This window comes from Macrobrachium nipponense, chromosome 12, assembly GCF_015104395.2.
Source record: "Macrobrachium nipponense isolate FS-2020 chromosome 12, ASM1510439v2, whole genome shotgun sequence".
In the NCBI taxonomy this organism is placed as follows: Eukaryota; Metazoa; Arthropoda; class Malacostraca; order Decapoda; family Palaemonidae; genus Macrobrachium; species Macrobrachium nipponense.
Genome location: NC_087205.1, coordinates 88,277,325 through 88,297,324, shown reverse-complemented (window position 1 = coordinate 88,297,324; position 20,000 = coordinate 88,277,325). Strand labels below are relative to the sequence as shown.

The 20,000-nt window shown below is 36.4% G+C and overlaps 1 protein-coding gene across 4 annotated transcripts in view; it reads right to left on the bottom strand.

The window, feature by feature from the left end:
- LOC135224639 (Fanconi anemia group J protein homolog) overlaps positions 1-20,000 on the bottom strand; it is a 1,012,503-nt gene that overhangs the window by 284,707 nt on the left and 707,796 nt on the right. For all 4 annotated transcript variants that reach the window (XR_010316790.1, XR_010316791.1, XR_010316792.1 and 1 more), the window contains exon 5: positions 6,685-6,897. Coding sequence is in view for 1 of the 4 variants with exons in the window: in XM_064263852.1 (XP_064119922.1) it covers positions 6,685-6,897 (213 nt within the window). In the remaining 3 variants the exon portion in view is untranslated. The remainder of the gene's footprint in view (positions 1-6,684; positions 6,898-20,000) is intronic.

Here is a 20,000-nt window from a genome sequence, read left to right as displayed (position 1 = left end):
AATATATCTATCTATACACAATACATAATACAAACATACTTTATATATCATATATATAAACGTATATATAATACATATATATACAATACATAATATTTATATATATTATAATATATATAATATATATAATATATATATATAAATATATATAGATATAAATATTATTATTATATATATATATAATATATATAATATATATCTCTCACTATATATATCATACATACACATACCTATTTATATATACAATATAATTAACATAATTATATACATATTATAATACATTATCCATTATTTTTAATTATATATTATATTATATATTCAAATATATATAATATATAATTAATTATTTTATATATATACACAAAAAACCATATATATATATATATATATATATATATATATATTATATATCTAGAGAGAGAGAGAGATCGAGAGAGAGAGAGGAGAGAGAGAGATGAGAGAGAGAGAGAGAGAGAAATTTCACTAAGTATAACAATAACATTCGAAGTTCCAATAAGAATTATAACAACATCAACAATCGCTTTGTCCATTCTTGGCACGTGCATCCCTCCATAATATGACCTCGCCCCCATCATTTCCAAAATCCTCCTCGCCAGTGGGACCACTCCGTTACCGGGACCCCTCCGAACGTTTCCCCGATTCCGTTTAATATCACTAATATATTTGTGCCAATTTCTTTCCTTTTCTTTTTATAGCCGGAGCTTCAACAATAGGAGGGTCTGGGCCTGGAAATTTTAACCCGAAAATTGATAAGAAAAAAAAAAAAAAAAAAAAAAACATACACACACACACATGATCGAATTACGAATAATGACACAGACCAACTTCTTAAATATTCATTCCATCATATCGAGGGAAAGAGGAGTGGAAACAATGCAGAGAAAAACCACCTATAAATAGGCTAATGCAGAGAGAGAGAGAGAGAGAGAGAGAGAGAGAGAGAGAGAGAGAGAGAGAGAGATTAAACCTGAAAGTGACAAAATCTTAGATTAAATAACCAAGTAAGAGAGCAAATTCCTTGGCTCATTTTAATTTACTTCCTCCAAAACTATGTAAAGAGAGAAAGGAGAGAGAGATGAGAGAGAGAGAGTGAGACCCACCGATTGAGACGAGAGAGAGAGAGAGAGGATGAGATTAAACCACAAGGGGTAAAAAAAGTGACTGGCAGATTTTATTAGGTGATAAAATCTTCGATTTAAATAACCAAGGGAGAATGAAAATTCCCGAAGCTTATTTTAATTCCTTCGCTCAAGAGTATGCAAACAGGAGAGAGAGAGAGAGAGAGAGAGAGAGAGAGAGAGAGAGAGAGAGAGAGAGAGAGAGAGAGGAACGGCAAGTGTCCGCAACACTTAATTCTACGGTGGTTCTTCACCTAATTTAATTTAACTAAAATCAGGGAAGAGGGACTTGGTGATTGGCTGACAGACTGACCATCGATACTGATGGGAGGAAGAGAGGAAGGGAAGAGAAGAGGAGACAGATGGGGCTAAAATGATTAAACGGAGAATAACTTAAAAAAAAAGAAAAAACAAAAAAAAAAAAAAAGCAGCAGCACTTTAATTTCATGAACCTCTTCCTTGAAAAAACATAAACAACAGTATTATTCTTAAAAATGAAAAAAAAAACCGCTTTGGAAGAAATGAAGGAGAGACAGATGGGGTAAAAATGATTAAACAGAAAATAAAAAAAAAATAAAAAAAAAATTAATTTCATGAACCTCTTCTCTTTGAAAAAACATAAACACCAGTATTATTCTAAAAAAAAAAAAAAAAAAAACTTTTCCAGCATTCATAAACAGATCAAAAAAAGACCTTTTCCACCAAGAACGCAAAAACGTAAATGCACCAAAAACATTGAATGTACTTGAATGTACTTCATTTGCGAGCTCCAATAATTACAAGCGTCCATCACTGATACTTTCAGCAATTTATTTGCACATTACAAAAACTGCTTAGTTTTGCATCTATTAGAGCGTATTTTACCACATGCATTTCACTGTAGCCTAGGAGTAGCGCACATACATGCATGGTGGGGAAGGGAAGGGGCGGGGGAAGAATTTGCATGTTTCTATTATTAGTATTTGTTGCTTGCTATTCATTATATTTACAGCAAACTTATTTTTTTAATTGAAGTATCTATTATGTATGTATGTGTGTATGCATATCAAATATATCATACACACATACTTATACACACAATATATATATATATACTATATATATATATATATATATATATAATTTACGTAAACGCTCATATTTACTTTTAAACAGTTAATACTGATAAGGTACACAATTTAATCAAGTTAAAATGGTTAGCAATAACTATTTCGTTATTGTACTTGGCTGCTCCTTTCCTCCCAAACCAGATGTTGATAACATAATAATAATAATAATAATAATAATAATAAGAAAATTCATCATCATCATCATCATCATCATCATCATCATCATCTCATCATCATCATCATCATCATCATCATCATCATCATCATCAGTTGATGTTGGATTAATTTTTTTCAGCATGAAGCCGTTTCCAATAAGCTGCTGAAACGGGAATAAAAAAAATTAAATAAAAATTTAAAAATTTAAAAAAAGTTTGCTGAACGTGGATGAAACAATCCACTGACCGAAAAACTTTCCACAACACTGGCCGCTTCACATGTCTACACAGAAGGCTTCGCAGCAGGGTGTCAAAAAACATTGTGCCATTTACGTCTATCTTAACACATGCTCTCTCACTCCACATTTACCTTTCTCTTTTTATGTCTTTCTCCCAACACTTCAGGTTGTAAAACTTCACTCTCTCTACATGACCAAAGTATCTCAAAACTCTCTGAATCGCCTATCAATGACACTAACCCTTTCACCATTAGTTTTGCATGTCTCCCCTTTTTAGAATCTCTTATAAAACAAATACTTTGTAAACAATTCATTTTTACGGCTTTCACTTATTTCTTTCATTCACAATCAACATTCACACTTCACTTCCACAGAGGAGAGTTGGCTCAACAATCCCTTCATACATCTCAATCTTGGCTTCCAGTGACATTTTCAGTTTCTTCCCAATCTCTTGCAATCATACTTGCCATTATCAGAAACATTTTCTCCCACAAATATATAAGGATTTACTGTTTCCATTCTCTCACCTTCCATTGCAACAATTTCCGTTTCATTTTCCTGGTTCTCATTCATTTTCAAAGCTTTACACTTGTTCACATTTGCCTTCAAACTTTCTCCTCTTGCAAAACCCTTCAGACTCTCACTCATTTCTGCAGTTTCTCCTCACTACGGTTCATCAGATTTCTCTTTCCTGCGAATATTAGCTCTTCCACAATGCATTCACAACCCATATTTCTACCCCACAAATTTACAACTACGTCTATTACCTTTGCCCTGAACTTTTCCACCAGGACTTCCTTAACAATTTTAAAAAGATTAAAAAGACGATATGCACCACTGTCTTACCAGCATCATCACACCAAACCAGTCACTCACGCCTTCTAACTCGAACACACACACTTCACTTCTATCATTAAAAACTTTTTATCATCTCTCTCGCCAATTCACCCTCAACACCATATATGATCAACACCCTCCATCATCTTTCATAAACTTTCTTTTAAGTTTACTTATAAAAGTCCCAAACTCTTTCATTTTAACCACTTAATCTTCACATTCTTGTCCCTTTCTAAGCACACACTGTTCTTACACATTCCTTAAAACAATAGTGCATACACATTCATTACAAAGAAGGTAGGTAAGGCTACCGATCGGGAGACAACATCCTATAAAATAGAATATATATGCATTAGAAAAACATAAATATTAAAGATAATGCAGATAACAAAATTTACAAGGTAAACATACGAACAAACAAACTCCTCTATATTTCTCTAAATACTGGTCACAGTTTACAAATTGAAGGCCTCAAAGATCAGGTGTCGATCATGTATTTTGGAAATACATCGACTTGAAATTATTCGTACTATTTGAATCTTAAAGATATTGAATACTAATTCACAGGGTAAATGCTCGACAGCTAAGACAAGCGTGTTTGTGTGTTTGTGTGTGTGTGTGTGTGTGTGTGTGTGTGTGTTTGCGCAAATATACTTACGTACTCAAATACATATACAAACCCATACACACATTTTATATATACATATATAAATATATAATATATATTATATTATAATATATATCATAGATATATAATACATATATAATATATATATTATATATATATATATATATATATATATAATAGTGAGTGCATTTAAATGCAAGTGAAAACTCATAATTGCCCAAATCCAAGTATAAAAAGGAGAGAAAAGACCTTCTATTGTCATTCTAAAACCACTCTGCCTTACTATGATTTTCTGAATGAATGAGCGGGTATAATCCTTACAACCTACGATTCATTCAAAAAACCGTTCATTCATCTCAGCTAACGTAAATCAACAAAATATCCAATCGTTTCCCATTCCACTTCGTGACGAATATCTGTATAAAAAAAATAGTTATATAATACTACATCACTGACTGGCAGCCAGAATCAAGTTCATGTGTCGTGATAATCATTATTAACCGAAATAAAATAGTTCCGTTCATTGTATTTATGTCAAGAAAATAAGAAAAGAGACATCGATATTCGATAATTCTCATAAATTAGATATAAATGATAAAATTGCCAGTGATTGACAACAAAAGGGTAATCAACAACACGTCTGGAGATTTATTCGACAGCACCGGGCGCGGAAAAAGAAGCAAAACAGTAGAGAAACACTAAAATCCAGCCATTAATTGAAATGTGAAAACACCGAAAGCATTTAAACTCGGCCGTAGGCGATTACCCAAGGCAGGCTCCTCTATTCACCAAAGTTCGTCCCGATCGACCAACCCACTTTCAGCACCCACCCCAGTCTAATTGGCCCGTCACTTCCAACAATAGTTATCGTAGCTTCGGTTACTCTCTCTCTCTCTCTCGCCGCCTCAACAATTCAAACTTATACCACAAGTTAGGAAACAGGATCTCCGTAAACCCCAAACCTGTGGGGGGCACCGCCACCATCGCCAGCCAGTCTGGCCCCCCTCCTTCCGCCGACCCACCCCTACCCTCCCCCGTCCCCAGCACATCTCCCAATCACCTCCTACATAGCCATCTCCAGCCGATCCAACGCCCCCCCCCCCCCCCCCACCCCCGCCACCGCCCCCGCCCGCTTCCCCTAATAGCATTCTCAACTCTGAAGCATCCAAATATCCTTCTGGATCTTGTGGCATGTTCTACACTTAACACTCTCTCTCTCTCTCTCTCTCTCTCTCTCTCTCTCTCCTCTATATATATATATATATATATATATATATATATGTATATCGATTATATATATATATATAATATATTATAATATATATATAGATAGAGATTAAAGATACAATTTATATATACACAAACACAATTATATATTACATATACATATATATATATATAGATAGATAGAGATAGATAGATATATAGCTAGATAGATACACATATATACATATATATATATATATATATATATATATATATATATATATATATATAATATATATATATATATATATATATATTATATATAAACGTCTGTCACATGTTTACAACCTAGCCTCTTTTCTGCATTTTTCTCATACCTCACAACTGTTTCCATTCTTTTTTTTTCTAACATATCTAATGATAACCTTAAAAGACTTAAACTGCATGCAAAGATAAAAATAAAAATTCTTAAAGCTACGAAGCTAAATGCAAATATACTTATGTATAGTGCCCGTACAGTGCCATGCAATCCGAGCATGAGAATTATGACCACCTATGTATACATATTGTAACTCATTCAACTTCACCAAAAGACCTGTATAACAGGTTAATAAGTGACTGACGGATTGATTACGTAATGTATAACACTAAAATACTAAATATCTGGGACGTTGTGTAATGTAGGAATTATAAAAATGATAAACAGCCCAATACTAAATAGTTTCCAGTTTCGACCTAATTATGACTTTACATCTGCAAATAATTGTATGCAAATAATTGTGAACAATATTCTAATAATAAATTTTACGAAAACACGACTGTCTTTTGTTTTATCAGGCAGCGAGTCGTCCAAATAAACTTATCCGTCCATAGTCCTGATGAAGATGAAAAACCTCTAGATACTTTTGTTACATGACAAATCACACAAAGAACTAAAGTGTCACTCTGAATGGGTGTGACTGTATCAAGTGGCTATAGTGGACAACACTGTTAACTCAAATGATGTATTTTAAGCAAGGTGAACCACCTTCATCCGGCAATGAGAGAGAGAGAGAGAGAGAGAGAGAGAGAGAGAGAGAGAGAGAGAGAGAGAGAGCCAAATACTTTGCCAGAGTCACCATCTGAGCAAAAACACAACCTACCGCCACAATGTCACAATTGATTTCCACTTACGATATAAATATTTGAACTAACGGAGACATAAGATTTTTTTACATCTTTACATCATTCTACTATACTGTTAAGAAAGAAGCAACCATACTAAAGAATAAAATCCTTAGAAGTAAAAAATAAATAAATAAATCTCAAATCGCAAAAGCCAGTACTAGTACCAAACGAAAAAAAAAAAAAAAAAAAAAAACAGGTACTCACCAGGTATGAAGCCCCCGCCGGTCGCTGCAGCTTCTGCAGCTGCAGCAGCAGCAGCAGCAGCAGCAGCAGACTGCTGTGTTGCTGTCGAACTGCTGACATGGTCAAGAGGTCTTGATACTTGAGGTGAGGAAGGAGTCCCAAGGACCTGGGGACTCTGAGTTGGAGCTGCATTTGAAGGTAGATTTGTCAGTCCAGCGGCCCGGGCCAAGATATCTGCAAATTGAAAGGAAGCATGGTTTTAGTGATGCTAGCTAAAATAATAACAATACTAGTAAGAAATTATTATTATTAATCAGAAAATGAACCCTATTCATATGGAACAAGCCACAGGGGCCATTGACTCAAAATTCAAGCTTTCAAAGAACTGGTGTTCATTAGAAAGAAGTAGCAGACAGTAATGGGAAACACAGAAAGAAGAGGTCACTCATTACAAAAAAGAAAAAAAAATAACTAATCAAAAACGAAATGGATAAAAATATTAGTCAATATCAAAATACAAGAATTGTACTAGGGTAGTAATGCATTGCATCTGGGCTTGAACTTCTAAAGTTCCAATTGCACGCCATCTTTAAGAGAGACTGTTCCATAGTCAGGAATAAAGGATTCCTGAAACTAAAAAGATTAATAAAAGCCACAACACAAAAAAAAAAAAAAATAAATAAAATACAATAAAATTGTATACTTTCCCTAGTCTCTTATCATTACATAGCTATTTATTCAAAGACGATAAATTATGTAAAATCGAGATAACCTGACGATTTTTCACATTAGATAACTTAAGCTACATTAAAAAAAAAATGTTAGTGTAACCGCACTGAATTCTTTTCCTCGAAAACATGTTATATTTCTCAAATATAACCTTTTATCATCAAATGCGCAAATATATTCTATAAAGATTTTTTTTTTTTTTTTTTTTTTTTTTTTTTTTTTTTTTTTTTTATAGTTGGGTGGTAAAAATGCGAGGTAGGATAGGAACTGTGGAGTCTCCCGTGCAAAACCAAAAGTATTCAAGCTGCTCACTTCTTAAAGATGCACTTTGATGAAATTCAATTTCATGCCAAAATATACCGGATGCAGTTTGACGAGGAACACAACTTCATGACAAAATGAAACGCATCACACATGAAAGGCATGTCGGCTGAAAATGTTACACTGAGAGAGACAACTCAACCATTACTGTGCCTTTTTATTCTGGTGTTTTTAACACTAATAGAGAAAGAAAGATCTTCCAAACCGTCCATGTCTTAAATCAAGAGCAATGCATGGCAATCCACAACAAACTGTTGAAATTATATATATACCATAATTGGCTTGTGGTTTGGGAAAATCCCAATGAACTTGTTTTTCTCCCGCAGGTGAGGAAACAATATACATATATATTCAAGAAATCTCCACTATAGATAAAGATGGCAAGAAATGATAGTACATCAAGGTTCTAATTATCTAATATGCGATGTTGCAGAAGATTATTCATATATTTTTTTTAATTCTAATTTCCGCAAATGATATATATACTGTACGATATATCTATATATATATATATATATTATATATTATATATATATATGTATATATATATATATATATATATATCTCTATATATATAGATATATATATATATAAAATATAAATATACATATCAATATGCCTCCTACATACACACACACACACACACACACACACACACACACACACACATATATATATATATATATATATACATATATATATATATATATATAGATATATATATATATATATATGCAGAAGCCAGTTACTATGTCGTACCTCTAAGTAAATGGGATACAATCCACAATGAAGTAAATTCCCCTCCTGTAGTTTAAAATATATAGTACTTGTATAGGATTAGAGCTTTCGACCATCAACTGTGGTCTTGTGAACAAGACCACAGTTGATGGTCGAAAGCTCTAATCCTATACAAGTACTATATATTTTAAACTACAAGAGGAATTTACTTCATTGTGGATTGTATCCCCATATGATATATTAATATAAATATATATATACTATATATATATATAATCTATTATATATTATATAAATAATTTGATATATATATTATACACACCACACACACACTACACACATATATATATATACTATATATATATGCGTTATATAAAAAAAATACTAAATCCTGGTCTATCAGAATAAATTCAGATGCAAAGAGCTTCACAAGGAGCATGAAACTAAAGAACACTGTCCTAAAACCAGTCCCATTATTTTCAGAATATAAAACTTAAAAGTGCAACTAAATATTACGTAGCAGTTCATTAAGATACAACCCAAATCCAAATCGAGGAGGTAGACTCGTTACTTACAACATTCGATTAGTACGACATGAACTTTTATAGCAAAAATGAAAAATGATGATATCAAAGGATGAAAAAACAAAAATATAACTTTTTAGAAAAGTGTAGCTCACTTAGTGGGCGGTTTAAGGCAATGAGAACTTTAAAAAATAATAAAAATCAGGCGATCTGAATTTTTAACCGCTTTTGCAACGGAAACTAATCATTCATTCATGTTTGGCAAAATCCACAAACAGCGGTCTTCACTGATTGCACCCAGACATTTGGTTCTTAGGTACAGAGAAAGGGGTAATGTTATCGAAAGTGAAAATAAATAAACGAAACTAGAGTAATACGACATATCATACGCGCGCGTGTGTGTTCCAGCGAAAATCTGAGACAACAGTGTCTGCCCTATTCATTTTTAACTGCCACACTGAGCATGTAACAACTGCGGAAAAAATTTGCACAATATTTGCCGAACCATATCCATCCAAAGCCAAATAATAATAATAATAATAATAATAATAATAATAATATAATAATAATAATAATAATAATAATAATAATAATTTGAGACATGCCAACACCTTCGGTGCGTTGCTCACCAGTTTAAGCAACAATGAGAAACCAATAATTATAAAAAATAGAGGAGAACCTTTATAAAATTAACGCAGCTGAGGCAGCAATTACTTTTAATAAAACATGTTTTAAAAGAGGGTTTACACCAGCATACAATAATAATAAATACTAATAATAATAATAATAATAATAGTAATAAAAAATAATAATAATAATAATAATATGTTTTGTTAAAAATAACTGCTGCTTCAGCACTATTAATCTTATAAAGAGTCTTCTCTATCTTTCTGATGACGGCTTTCTCGTTGTTGCTTAGACTGGCGAGCAACGCACCAAAGGGCATGGTAAAATTCGGTTGAGTCATTTGATTTATTATTGCTTATACAATTCTCTCTCTCTCTCTCTCTCTCTAACGCGACGTTTCCTCCTGATCGACAGGACATTATCAAGCGATAACTGCTGAGGGACTGAATTCCAGTGTTGTTTGTTGTTTTTGATTTAGCTGACCTTGTGTCAGCACGGGCTCTTGCTCACAGAGCAGCCCGAGTCCTTCTCCTTATATCGTGGTGTTGCGAGCTCTCCAGTACGGTCAGAGCACTTCTCCGGAAGGTCGAGTTTTTATTGGTTCCCGGGAAGGTGACTCATACGGCGGGCGTTGACTAGTCTTGCAGACCTTCTCAGGTAGGGGGTATCACCGGGAGCCTCTTGATTGGCTTCTACCTGCGTGACGTCACCCCTGGTATTGTTCTCATGTCCGGTGTTCGTTCCATGCGCGCTGGTACTTTCGTTAGGGGAGAGGGGTGTGGTCCTCCTCACACACGTCGGTATCAGGAACGCTTCTTGGGTGGTATTGAGGGGAGGCTTTTCTTCGAGGATGAGCAGCGCTTCTAGGAGACGCAGACGTCGTGGGTCAGGTGCTCTCCCGATGATCTTAGTATTCCTGACGATGTCGTCTCTCGTGATGTTTCTGCGGTGTACTGCAAGGGCGTGCTGCCTAATGGCGCCCTCCTGGGCGTGGCAGGAAATCCTTTTTGACAGGCGCATCGTCGTCATGCCGATGTAAATCCCAGGCATCCTTGGGCGGGGCATACGTATCGGTAGACGACGTTGGACTGCTTCAGGGGGTCTCCTGCCGGTGGGGAGGGGTTGTTCTTCATCAGGAGGTCTTTCGTACGCCGATTCTTGTAGTAAATAATGAGGGACACTCTCTTTCCTCCATGGGGCGGGACGTGTTCCTCTATTATTTTCTTCATGGCTGCTTCTTCTTCCTTGTATTGGTGGTGCATGAAGGCTTTATAGAAAAGTTTGATATCCTCCGGGGGCGGAATGTTCCTTCTCTCTTCCTCCGTCATGTACCACTTGTCAAGGGCGGCTCGAGTTTCTCGGTTTACGAGTTTGTTCGAGTACCCATTGTTAATTAGCATCTGGGATGCTCGGTCGAGTTCGAGGTGTGTGTCCTGCCACGTCGAACAGTGCGAGAGGGCCCTCCTGACGAAGGCCCTGACGGTGGTGGTCTTGAACCGCGCAGGACACTCGCTATCACCATTCAGACAAAGTCCGAGGTTCGTAGCTTTGGTGTAAACGGTCGTCGCCAACTTCTGATTCGTCTTCGTGACAAGGACGTCGAGGAAGGGGAGCCGATCGTTGCTGCTGTACTCGACAGTGAAGTTGAGTGCGCTGTTCTGCAGGAACTGCTGCCGAAGGGCTTCTACCTCATCCTCGCAGTCGGCTTGCACGAAGATGTCATCGATGTAGCGTGCGTATGTGCGGGGTACATCTGTGTTGCGAGAAGACCCTTTCTTCCACTTCTCCCATGTAGAAGTTAGCGAAGAGGACTCCTAAAGGGGACCCCATCGCTACGCCGTCCTTCTGGCGGGTACATCTGTCCTCGGTGGGTGGTGAAAGGGGCTCTCTTCGTACAGATATCCAGCAGGGTTCTTAAGGAGTCTTCTGGGATGTTAGGGGGTCTCATATCGGGATTCCTATATACCCGCTCCCATGATGATCCCTATCGTCTCGTCGACTGGACGTTGGTGAATAGGGACTCAACGTCTAAGGACGCCATGGTTCCCGCACCGGGGGAGTCGCGGATCTTCTCCAAAAATTCCACCGATGAGGTGAGGCAGTACCTGGAGGGGATATAGGGGGTCAGAATTTTATTAAGGCGTTTGGCCAGAGCGTAAGTCGGGGCGGGTGTTTGGCTGATGATCGACGTAGGGGGTTGCCTTCCTTGTGGGTCTTCACGTTCCCGTAAAGGTAGCCGAGGCTGTAGTCACCTTGGATGGGCGGGAGGTTGTGTGGCATTCGTAGCGGCATTCACGGCTGCGATGACCCGGTTGGCGTCGCGTTTTGATGTCTTCCGTAGGGTTCTTCGTAAGTCTCTCGAACTTAGAGACATCAGACAAGATGGCGTCGAGTTTCTCGAAGTATTCCGAGGTGCTGATGAGCACGAACGCGGCTGTCCTTGTCTGCACAAATCCTTACGGTGATGTCTTCTTTTTCTTCTTCAGATCTGCGGCTGCCTCCTTCATCTCTTTGGTGTAGATACCGCTCGAGTATGACCCCTGTCCGTAAGGGCCTCTGCTAGCAGAAGAGGTTGAAGGGCGTCCGTCGTTGTTAGGATCTTCTTTGCTTCCAACTGCTGAATCGAGTCGAGGAGCATCTCAATCTCCAGGCGTTTCTCGTGTTTCTTCGGTTTTGACATGAAGTGGCAGTTTGTTAGTCCGAGGTTTAATATGTCATTTTGTTCAGGGGTGGGCTGGTATGGAGTGAGGTTAATATACCTCTGTGTCTTTTCTTGAATGCGCTGTTCCGCAAGCTTGTCGCCCTCAACGGCGGTAAGCTACGCATTCAAGAAAAGACACAGAATTCAGTCCCTCAGCAGTTATCGCTTGATAAATGTCCTGTCGATCAGGAGGAAACGTCGCGTTAGAGAGAGAGAGAGAGAGAGAGAGAGAGAGAGAGAGAGAATTGTATAAGCAATAATAAATCAAATGACTCAACCGAATTTTACCATGCCCTTTGGTGCGTTGCTCGCCAGTCTAAGCAACAACGAGAAAGCCGTCATCAGAAAGATAGAGAAGACTCTTTATAAGATTAATAGTGCTGAAGCAGCAGTTATTTTTAACAAAACATGTCTACGAGAGGGTCTCCTTCCGAAATAATAATAATAATAATAATAAAGCCCTTTACTTCAGCTCAGGGCCATATACATGGAATATACAAAGTAGCGACAATACAATACAAACAATCTAGACATACATTTGATAAAAATGATAATAATCGGCAATATCCTCGCAGCTGCTGAAGAAATAGATAGAATAGTATTCATAACAATGGTAACTACAGTAATAATATTGAGAATAATAGAAAAAATGTTAAAATTATAACAATTACAAAAAAAAATAAAAGTGATAATTTTAGAAATAAAATAAACAACAGTATCACACAAATATTTCTGGTTTCCTCCCTTCTTACCAACACTTAAAATATACAGAAAATGTTTCGCAAACAGCGCTTCTTCATTCTCTCTATATATGACCAAACCACTTCGAAACCCTTCTGGTCCATTTTAGCCTGGCTCACCTGTACGTTCGTTTTAATATTTCTTTATACAGACACTTTTTTTTTTTTTTTTTTTTACAACATCAATCCACTGTACTTAACTTGAGTTACCAATCATTTCATCGAGAAATCAATGTTTATATATTATTTCGTCAGATCAAGTCAGTTCAGGACACACACACACACACACATCACACCCACACACATATATATATTATATAATTAATAAAATATATATATTTATATATATTAAGATTATAATATATATATATAAACACAAAAAGACAAAGAAAGAAAACGGTAATGAAATGCCAGAACATCCCCTCATATAATTCTGGTGCAAACTTACATTTAAATACTTCTTTTTTTGTCCAGTTCAAATTTTCCAACTATTTTCCACCATTAAAGTTCTTTATCTAGAGTAATCCGATTTATTTTAGGGAAAAATACCGACGGCAGCAAGACTCTAATGAAATACATGTGATAAAAAAAGGAATAAAATGTAATGGTAAAATGTAACAAATTACCCGCAAACAATATTCCACGCCCACTCAGTTACGAAAATGAAAAGGGATGACACGCAAGCAGATCAGAAGGGCATGAGCCAGAGAGAGAGAGAGAGAGCGAGAGAGAGTCGATGGTGCGATCCATGAGAGATTTAGAGTTATACTAACCACACCGAGTCGTCCGACGGTATCACACGACAGAGTGAATGAGAAGAGTTGACATCGCAAGCAGATAAGAGGGCATGAAGGAGAGAGAGAGGACCGATGAGACGAGATGAAAGAGAGAGAGAGCGAAGAGTCAGGGAGAGAGAGAGAGCGAGAGAGAGAGAGAGAGAGAGAGAGAGAGAGAGAGAGAGAGAGAGAGAGAGAGAGAGACTTCAGAGGGAAACGGAAGCCCAACACGACGGTTCCACACTTGTGTAAAAGCCTCATGAAAATTCAATTTGGCATCGGAGCGGGATAATGGAAAATGTAAAATGTTTTCAACTTTTCAAACAAGACCCACCGCCGCTGGATCTAGTCCGAACAAATGCACCAAAAAGTTCCTTTCTCGCCTCTCCAATACTTCAACAATGGACGCTATCGTTCCTGGCTTTTAGGAAACTCCGCTGAATTTCGGGAGTAAATTGCAAATGTATAATCTGAAAAAAGGGGGGCAATCTATCTTGGCGAACAAAAAACCGAAAGGGGGGGAAAAACGCCGTGGATTCCGGACCAAATTGGCCAAAATTGCATTGAAAACCGAGAGCAAAGTCGCCGGCTTCGTAAGCCACCCGTGAACGTCGCTTTTCCGTGTAGGCATTCAGAGGCGTTCGAAGCCGGCCAGATGGCACAGTTCGACACCGGCTAAAACCCCCTGAAATTCTGGCACTGTCTGGCACTACGTATGACCCCCCACCCCCCAACCCGCTCCTCCGACCCTCCCCCTCCACCCCTCGCGCCTACTTAACTTAGGGATGCTTGGCACTGATGTTATCAAAAGAAAGGAAGGGAAAAATGGAAGAGGGAGCCAACGGGTGATGCTAAAGACCGGGAATGGGATTTTTCCGGAAGGGGCGACGGGAATCGTTGTTTGAAGACGTCGCTTCACTTCGTGGAATTCGCTATTCGCACAAAACCGCTATGCGTCTTACTCTACGTTTGTATACAAAAACGTTATGTCACTCGAATGCTATATAAATAGTTAACTGCACTGAAAACAGAAATTAGATTAACTCTAAAGCGGTATTTTTCAACTGTTCCATATTTCAAATACAGACAACAACTAAAATATTCTTCGTTAAAAGTCTAAATTACTGCTCATAAAAATAGTAATCATTACCACGGAAGCCACCGAATATATATTATTGAGCGCGAAATATCGAGGAACTGAGAAAAATTAATTTAAATAAATTTAAATGTAACTTAGAAGAAACATTGTCATCTTCCAAAGGAAATTATACCGAGTATAAGATGTGCAAATCGTAAACGGGTTACGAAATATAGATGTACACCATTCGAGAATGAATCTTGCTAATGCAACACGTTTGTGAAAGTACAACGAGAGAGAGAGAGAGAGAGAGAGAGAGAGAGAGAGAGAGAGAGAGAGAGAGAGAGGAATTGCCTTCTATGCACACATGCACTAACATTTTATATAGACATTCATACAAACACACACATATAGTACAATCATATGAGAGAGAGAGAGAGGATTACCTCCTTTGCACACATTTAACATTTTATAAAGAATGCATGCACACACACATATATAATCATGTGTGTGTGAGAGAGAGAGAGAGAGAGAGAGAGAGAGAGAGAGAGAGAGAGAGAGAGAGAGAGAGAGAGAAGCGAAACGCCACCAATCTCGACCAGAACCATCAAACATTTATGCAAGTGCAAACTGCACAGTGAGAAAGTCGGAAAACCTTCCAAGCTATCATCCTCGCTTCTCATGGTGACCCGAATTGACTATTCCATCAATCCTTTATCTCTCACTCTCTCCCTCTCTCTGTCTGTATATGTCTAGCTCTCTCTCTCAGCTCCGCATGAACTGCGTCTGCGGCCGAAGGAAGGAAAAGATACGCCAGAAGATAAATTACGTATGTGAATCTCATACGCACGCACACACACATACACATATATATATATATATAAATGTATGTATGTATGTATCCACACACATATATGTATATAAAGTGGCCTGTTTCAACTACTTCCGATAACCTTTGTTAACATTTCTATTAAATACTGCCTCTCTATCGGTAAGTCAGGTAGGTGCCTGGTATCCTCACGCCCTTGTCCGTATGACGTCATTCATAAATTATGCGTTCAAGAGTGGGGGCGTGGCAGACATGTCTCGCTTTTCGAGGGAGACTCTTGCCTGAAATAACGATTGATTGATTGATAATAGCTACTAAAACTGGCGTCGCCAGAAATGACGACGGATCAGTTCTCATTAGTCGTAAACATCCTGGCTTGCGTAACATCAGAAGGGAAGTAATATTCTTCATTATAAAGCTTAGCATTACAGAAGGTTGCCCGAAGAGATCATTCTCAGGTAAAAGAGCGTTAATTGTGTTTGCAGTATCAGTAATTACCTACGTCTATCTTAGACATACCACTAAATCAACCCTGTTAAAAGTTATCAGAAAGGACCGACGTATTAACGGACTTATCTACTACTAGCACAATTGCAATAAAGAAACGCTATTTTTTCATTATTCTTGGTGCTTAGAACGACGCATAAGTTGTATTATAAAAAAAAGAAGACGTATCGGTTGTATTTATCAAAAGCAAAAGACGTATCTTTAGTATGTATCAAAAACAAAAGACGTATCGGTTGTATTTATCAAAAACAAAAGACGTATCGGTTGTATTTATCAAAAACAAAAGAAATGTTGGCTGTATTTCTCAAAAACAAAAGACTTATCGTATTTATCAAAAACAAAAGATGTATCGGTTGTATTTCTCAAAAACAAAAGACGTATCGGCTGTATTTCTCAAAAACAAAAGATATGTCGTATTTATCAAAAGCAAAAGAAATATCGGCTGTATTTATCAAAAACAAAAGAAATATCGGCAGTATTTCTCAAAAACAAAAGGCATATCGTAGTTCTCAAAAACAAAAGACGTATCGGTTGTATTTGTCAAAAACAAAAGACGTATCGGCTGTATTTCTCAAAAACAAAAGACATATCGTATTTATCAAAAATAATAGACGTATTGGCTGTATTTCTCAAAAACAAATGACGTATCGGCTGTATTTCTCAAAAACAAACGACGTATCGGCTGTATTTCTCAAAAACAAAACGACTACGTATCGGCTGTATTTCTCAAAAACTAACGACGCATCGGCTGTATTTCTCAAAAACAAAAGGTATATCGTATTTATCAAAAACAAAAGAAGTATCGGCTGTATTTCTCAAAAATAAAAGACATCGTATTTCTCAAAAACGAAAGACATCGTATTTCTCAAAAACAAAAGACATCGTATTTCTCAAAAACGAAAGACATCGTATTTCTCAAAAACAAAAGACGTATCGGCTGTATTTCTCAAAAACAAAAGATATATCGTATTTATCAAAAACAAAAGACGTATCAGTTATATTTTTCAAAAAACAAAAGACGTATCAGTTATATTTCTCAAAAACAAAAGACATATCGGTTGTAATTATGAAAAGCAAAACATATTGGTTGTATTTATAAAAATCAAAAGACTTATTGGTTATATTTATCCAAAAAAACAACAGACGCATCGGCTGTATTTATCAAAAACAAAAGACTTATCGGTTGAATGTATCTTTCAAAAACAAAATGACCGCTTTTTTTCAGCTCTTCAATGAAATATAGATCTGATGACGTCGTACAACAAAACACAACACCTCAACACACACCCTCAAAATATACACATACACACACATACATACATGGCCTGGCTGCAAGATTCTCCGAGAGGCGAGTTAGCGAAATCCTTTAATCGTTAAATAACTTTAAGGCACCTGAAGTAAAATAACCACTAACTGAATTCATCTTTTATTTTTTTCCTTCTTTCTGGTTGGCAGCACAGCTAGTCTTATTTCAGCCATAAATAGATTTATACGAATATTATCTTATATACACACAATATATAATAATATAATTTTACATATATATTATATAATGTTTATATTAAAATATTTATATATTAATATATATATATTATATATATATAATATATATATATATAGATATATAATATATAATATATAATAATATAAAATATTTTTATATATATATATATACACACACAATATATATATATTATATATATTATATAAAATAATAATATTTAATTGTTTATATATTATATAATAACTACAGATATATATAAATATATATATATTTATAAATGTTTATATTATATATTATACATACATACATATGTATATGATATATATTATAATATATATATATATATATATAGATTACATCCACATCTGCTATACATACATACGTACCTACATTATATATCTTCATTGACATTCTTTGGCAATTCTTCATCCAAAGATATGAGTGAAATTTTGATACCATCTGCGTTCAATAGAGAGAGAGAGAGAGAGAGAGAGAGAGAGAGAGAGAGAGAGAAAAACGGGTTCTCTTCCTCCTTATTCATAGGCTGGTATGGGACTTGGTAAGCCTAACACATTCTCATATACTCTTTCAATATCGCCGTTTGACGTCCAAAGACCAAATAAAACAACAAACTTTTTAATCTCGTCTCATAAAACAGTGGATCCTCGGACGGGCGAAAAGATGACGGATTATACATATATAAAGAGCTTCTTTTCAAAGCAGGAAAACTTGAGAAATTTTCCTTTTCCTTTCATTCGTTACCGATACAAGGCGCCTCTCCCGCTTTGTATACAGTTTTCGCGTCTACTTATTAATCTTTCATCAGTTCACAAAACTGTGTCGGTTTAGCCTCGACAAAAGGAAAGGAACTTTTATCGTGTTCCTTTGTAACGTATTGACAACCTCTCTCTCTCTCTCTCTCTCTCTCTCTCTCTCAATATAGATATATATATATATATATATATATATATATATATATATATATAATATATAATATATATATATATACTAGAGAGAGAGAGAGAGAGAGAGAGAGAGAGCGAGAGAGAGAGAGATAATACAAACACACACATATATACGATAGCGTGAATTACTGGCTGGCGGTTTATTCTACAACTCGAACTAAAAGTAAATAAATAAATAAATGCAATAACAAGGTTTGTTGGTACAAAAACGGGTCGGTTCCATACAAAGGAGAACGGCGAGAGCACACACACGTTTATCGAAGATAGAATAACTGAATAAAATATGGAGGAATGATAATAATAATAATGATAATGATAATAATAATAGTAATAATAATAATAATAATAATAATAATAATAACATCGAGAACAGAACACTGAGGCAATATCTGAAAACCAGTGAAGACGAGTCGGCTATAGAGTGCATGAAGAAGGACTAATAAAGTAAACGAAGACCCAGAAAAAATATACAGAGAAAGAAGAATAAACACAGACCAGAAACAGAGGAACTGGCACAACAAACCAATGCACGGACAATACATGAGACAGACTAAAGAACTAGCCAGCGATGACACATGGCAATGGCTACAGAGGGGAGAGCTAAAGAAGGAAACTGAAGGAATGATAACGGCACAAGATCAGGCCCTAAGAACCAGATATGTTCAAAGAACGATAGACGGAAATAACATCTCTCCCATATGTAGGAAGTGCAATACGAAAAATGAAACCATAAACCACATAGCAAGCGAATGCCCGGCACTTGCACAGAACCAGTACAAAAAGAGGCATGATTCAGTTGGCAAAAGCCCTCCACTGGAGCCTGTGCAAGAAACATCTGATACCATAGTCCTCTGGGACTATGGTATCAGAACGGATAGGGTGATACGTGCAAACAGACCAGACGTGACGTTGATTGACAAAGTCAAGAAGAAAGTATCACTCATTGATGTCGCAATACCATGGGACACCAGAGTTGAAGAGAGAGAGGGAAAAAAAAATGGATAAGTATCAAGATTTGAAAATAGAAATAAGAAGGATATGGCATATGCCAGTGGAAATCGTACCCATAATCATAGGAGCACTAGGCACGATCCCAAGATCCTGAAAAGGAATCTAGAAAAACTAGACGCTGAAGTAGCTCCAGGACTCATGCAGAAGAGTGTGATCCTAGAAACGGCGCACATAGTAAGAAAAGTGATGGACTTTTAAGGAGGCAGGGTGCGACCCGGATCCCCACACTATAAATACCACCCAGTCGAATTGGAGGACCGTGATAGAGCAAAAAAAAAAAAAAAAAA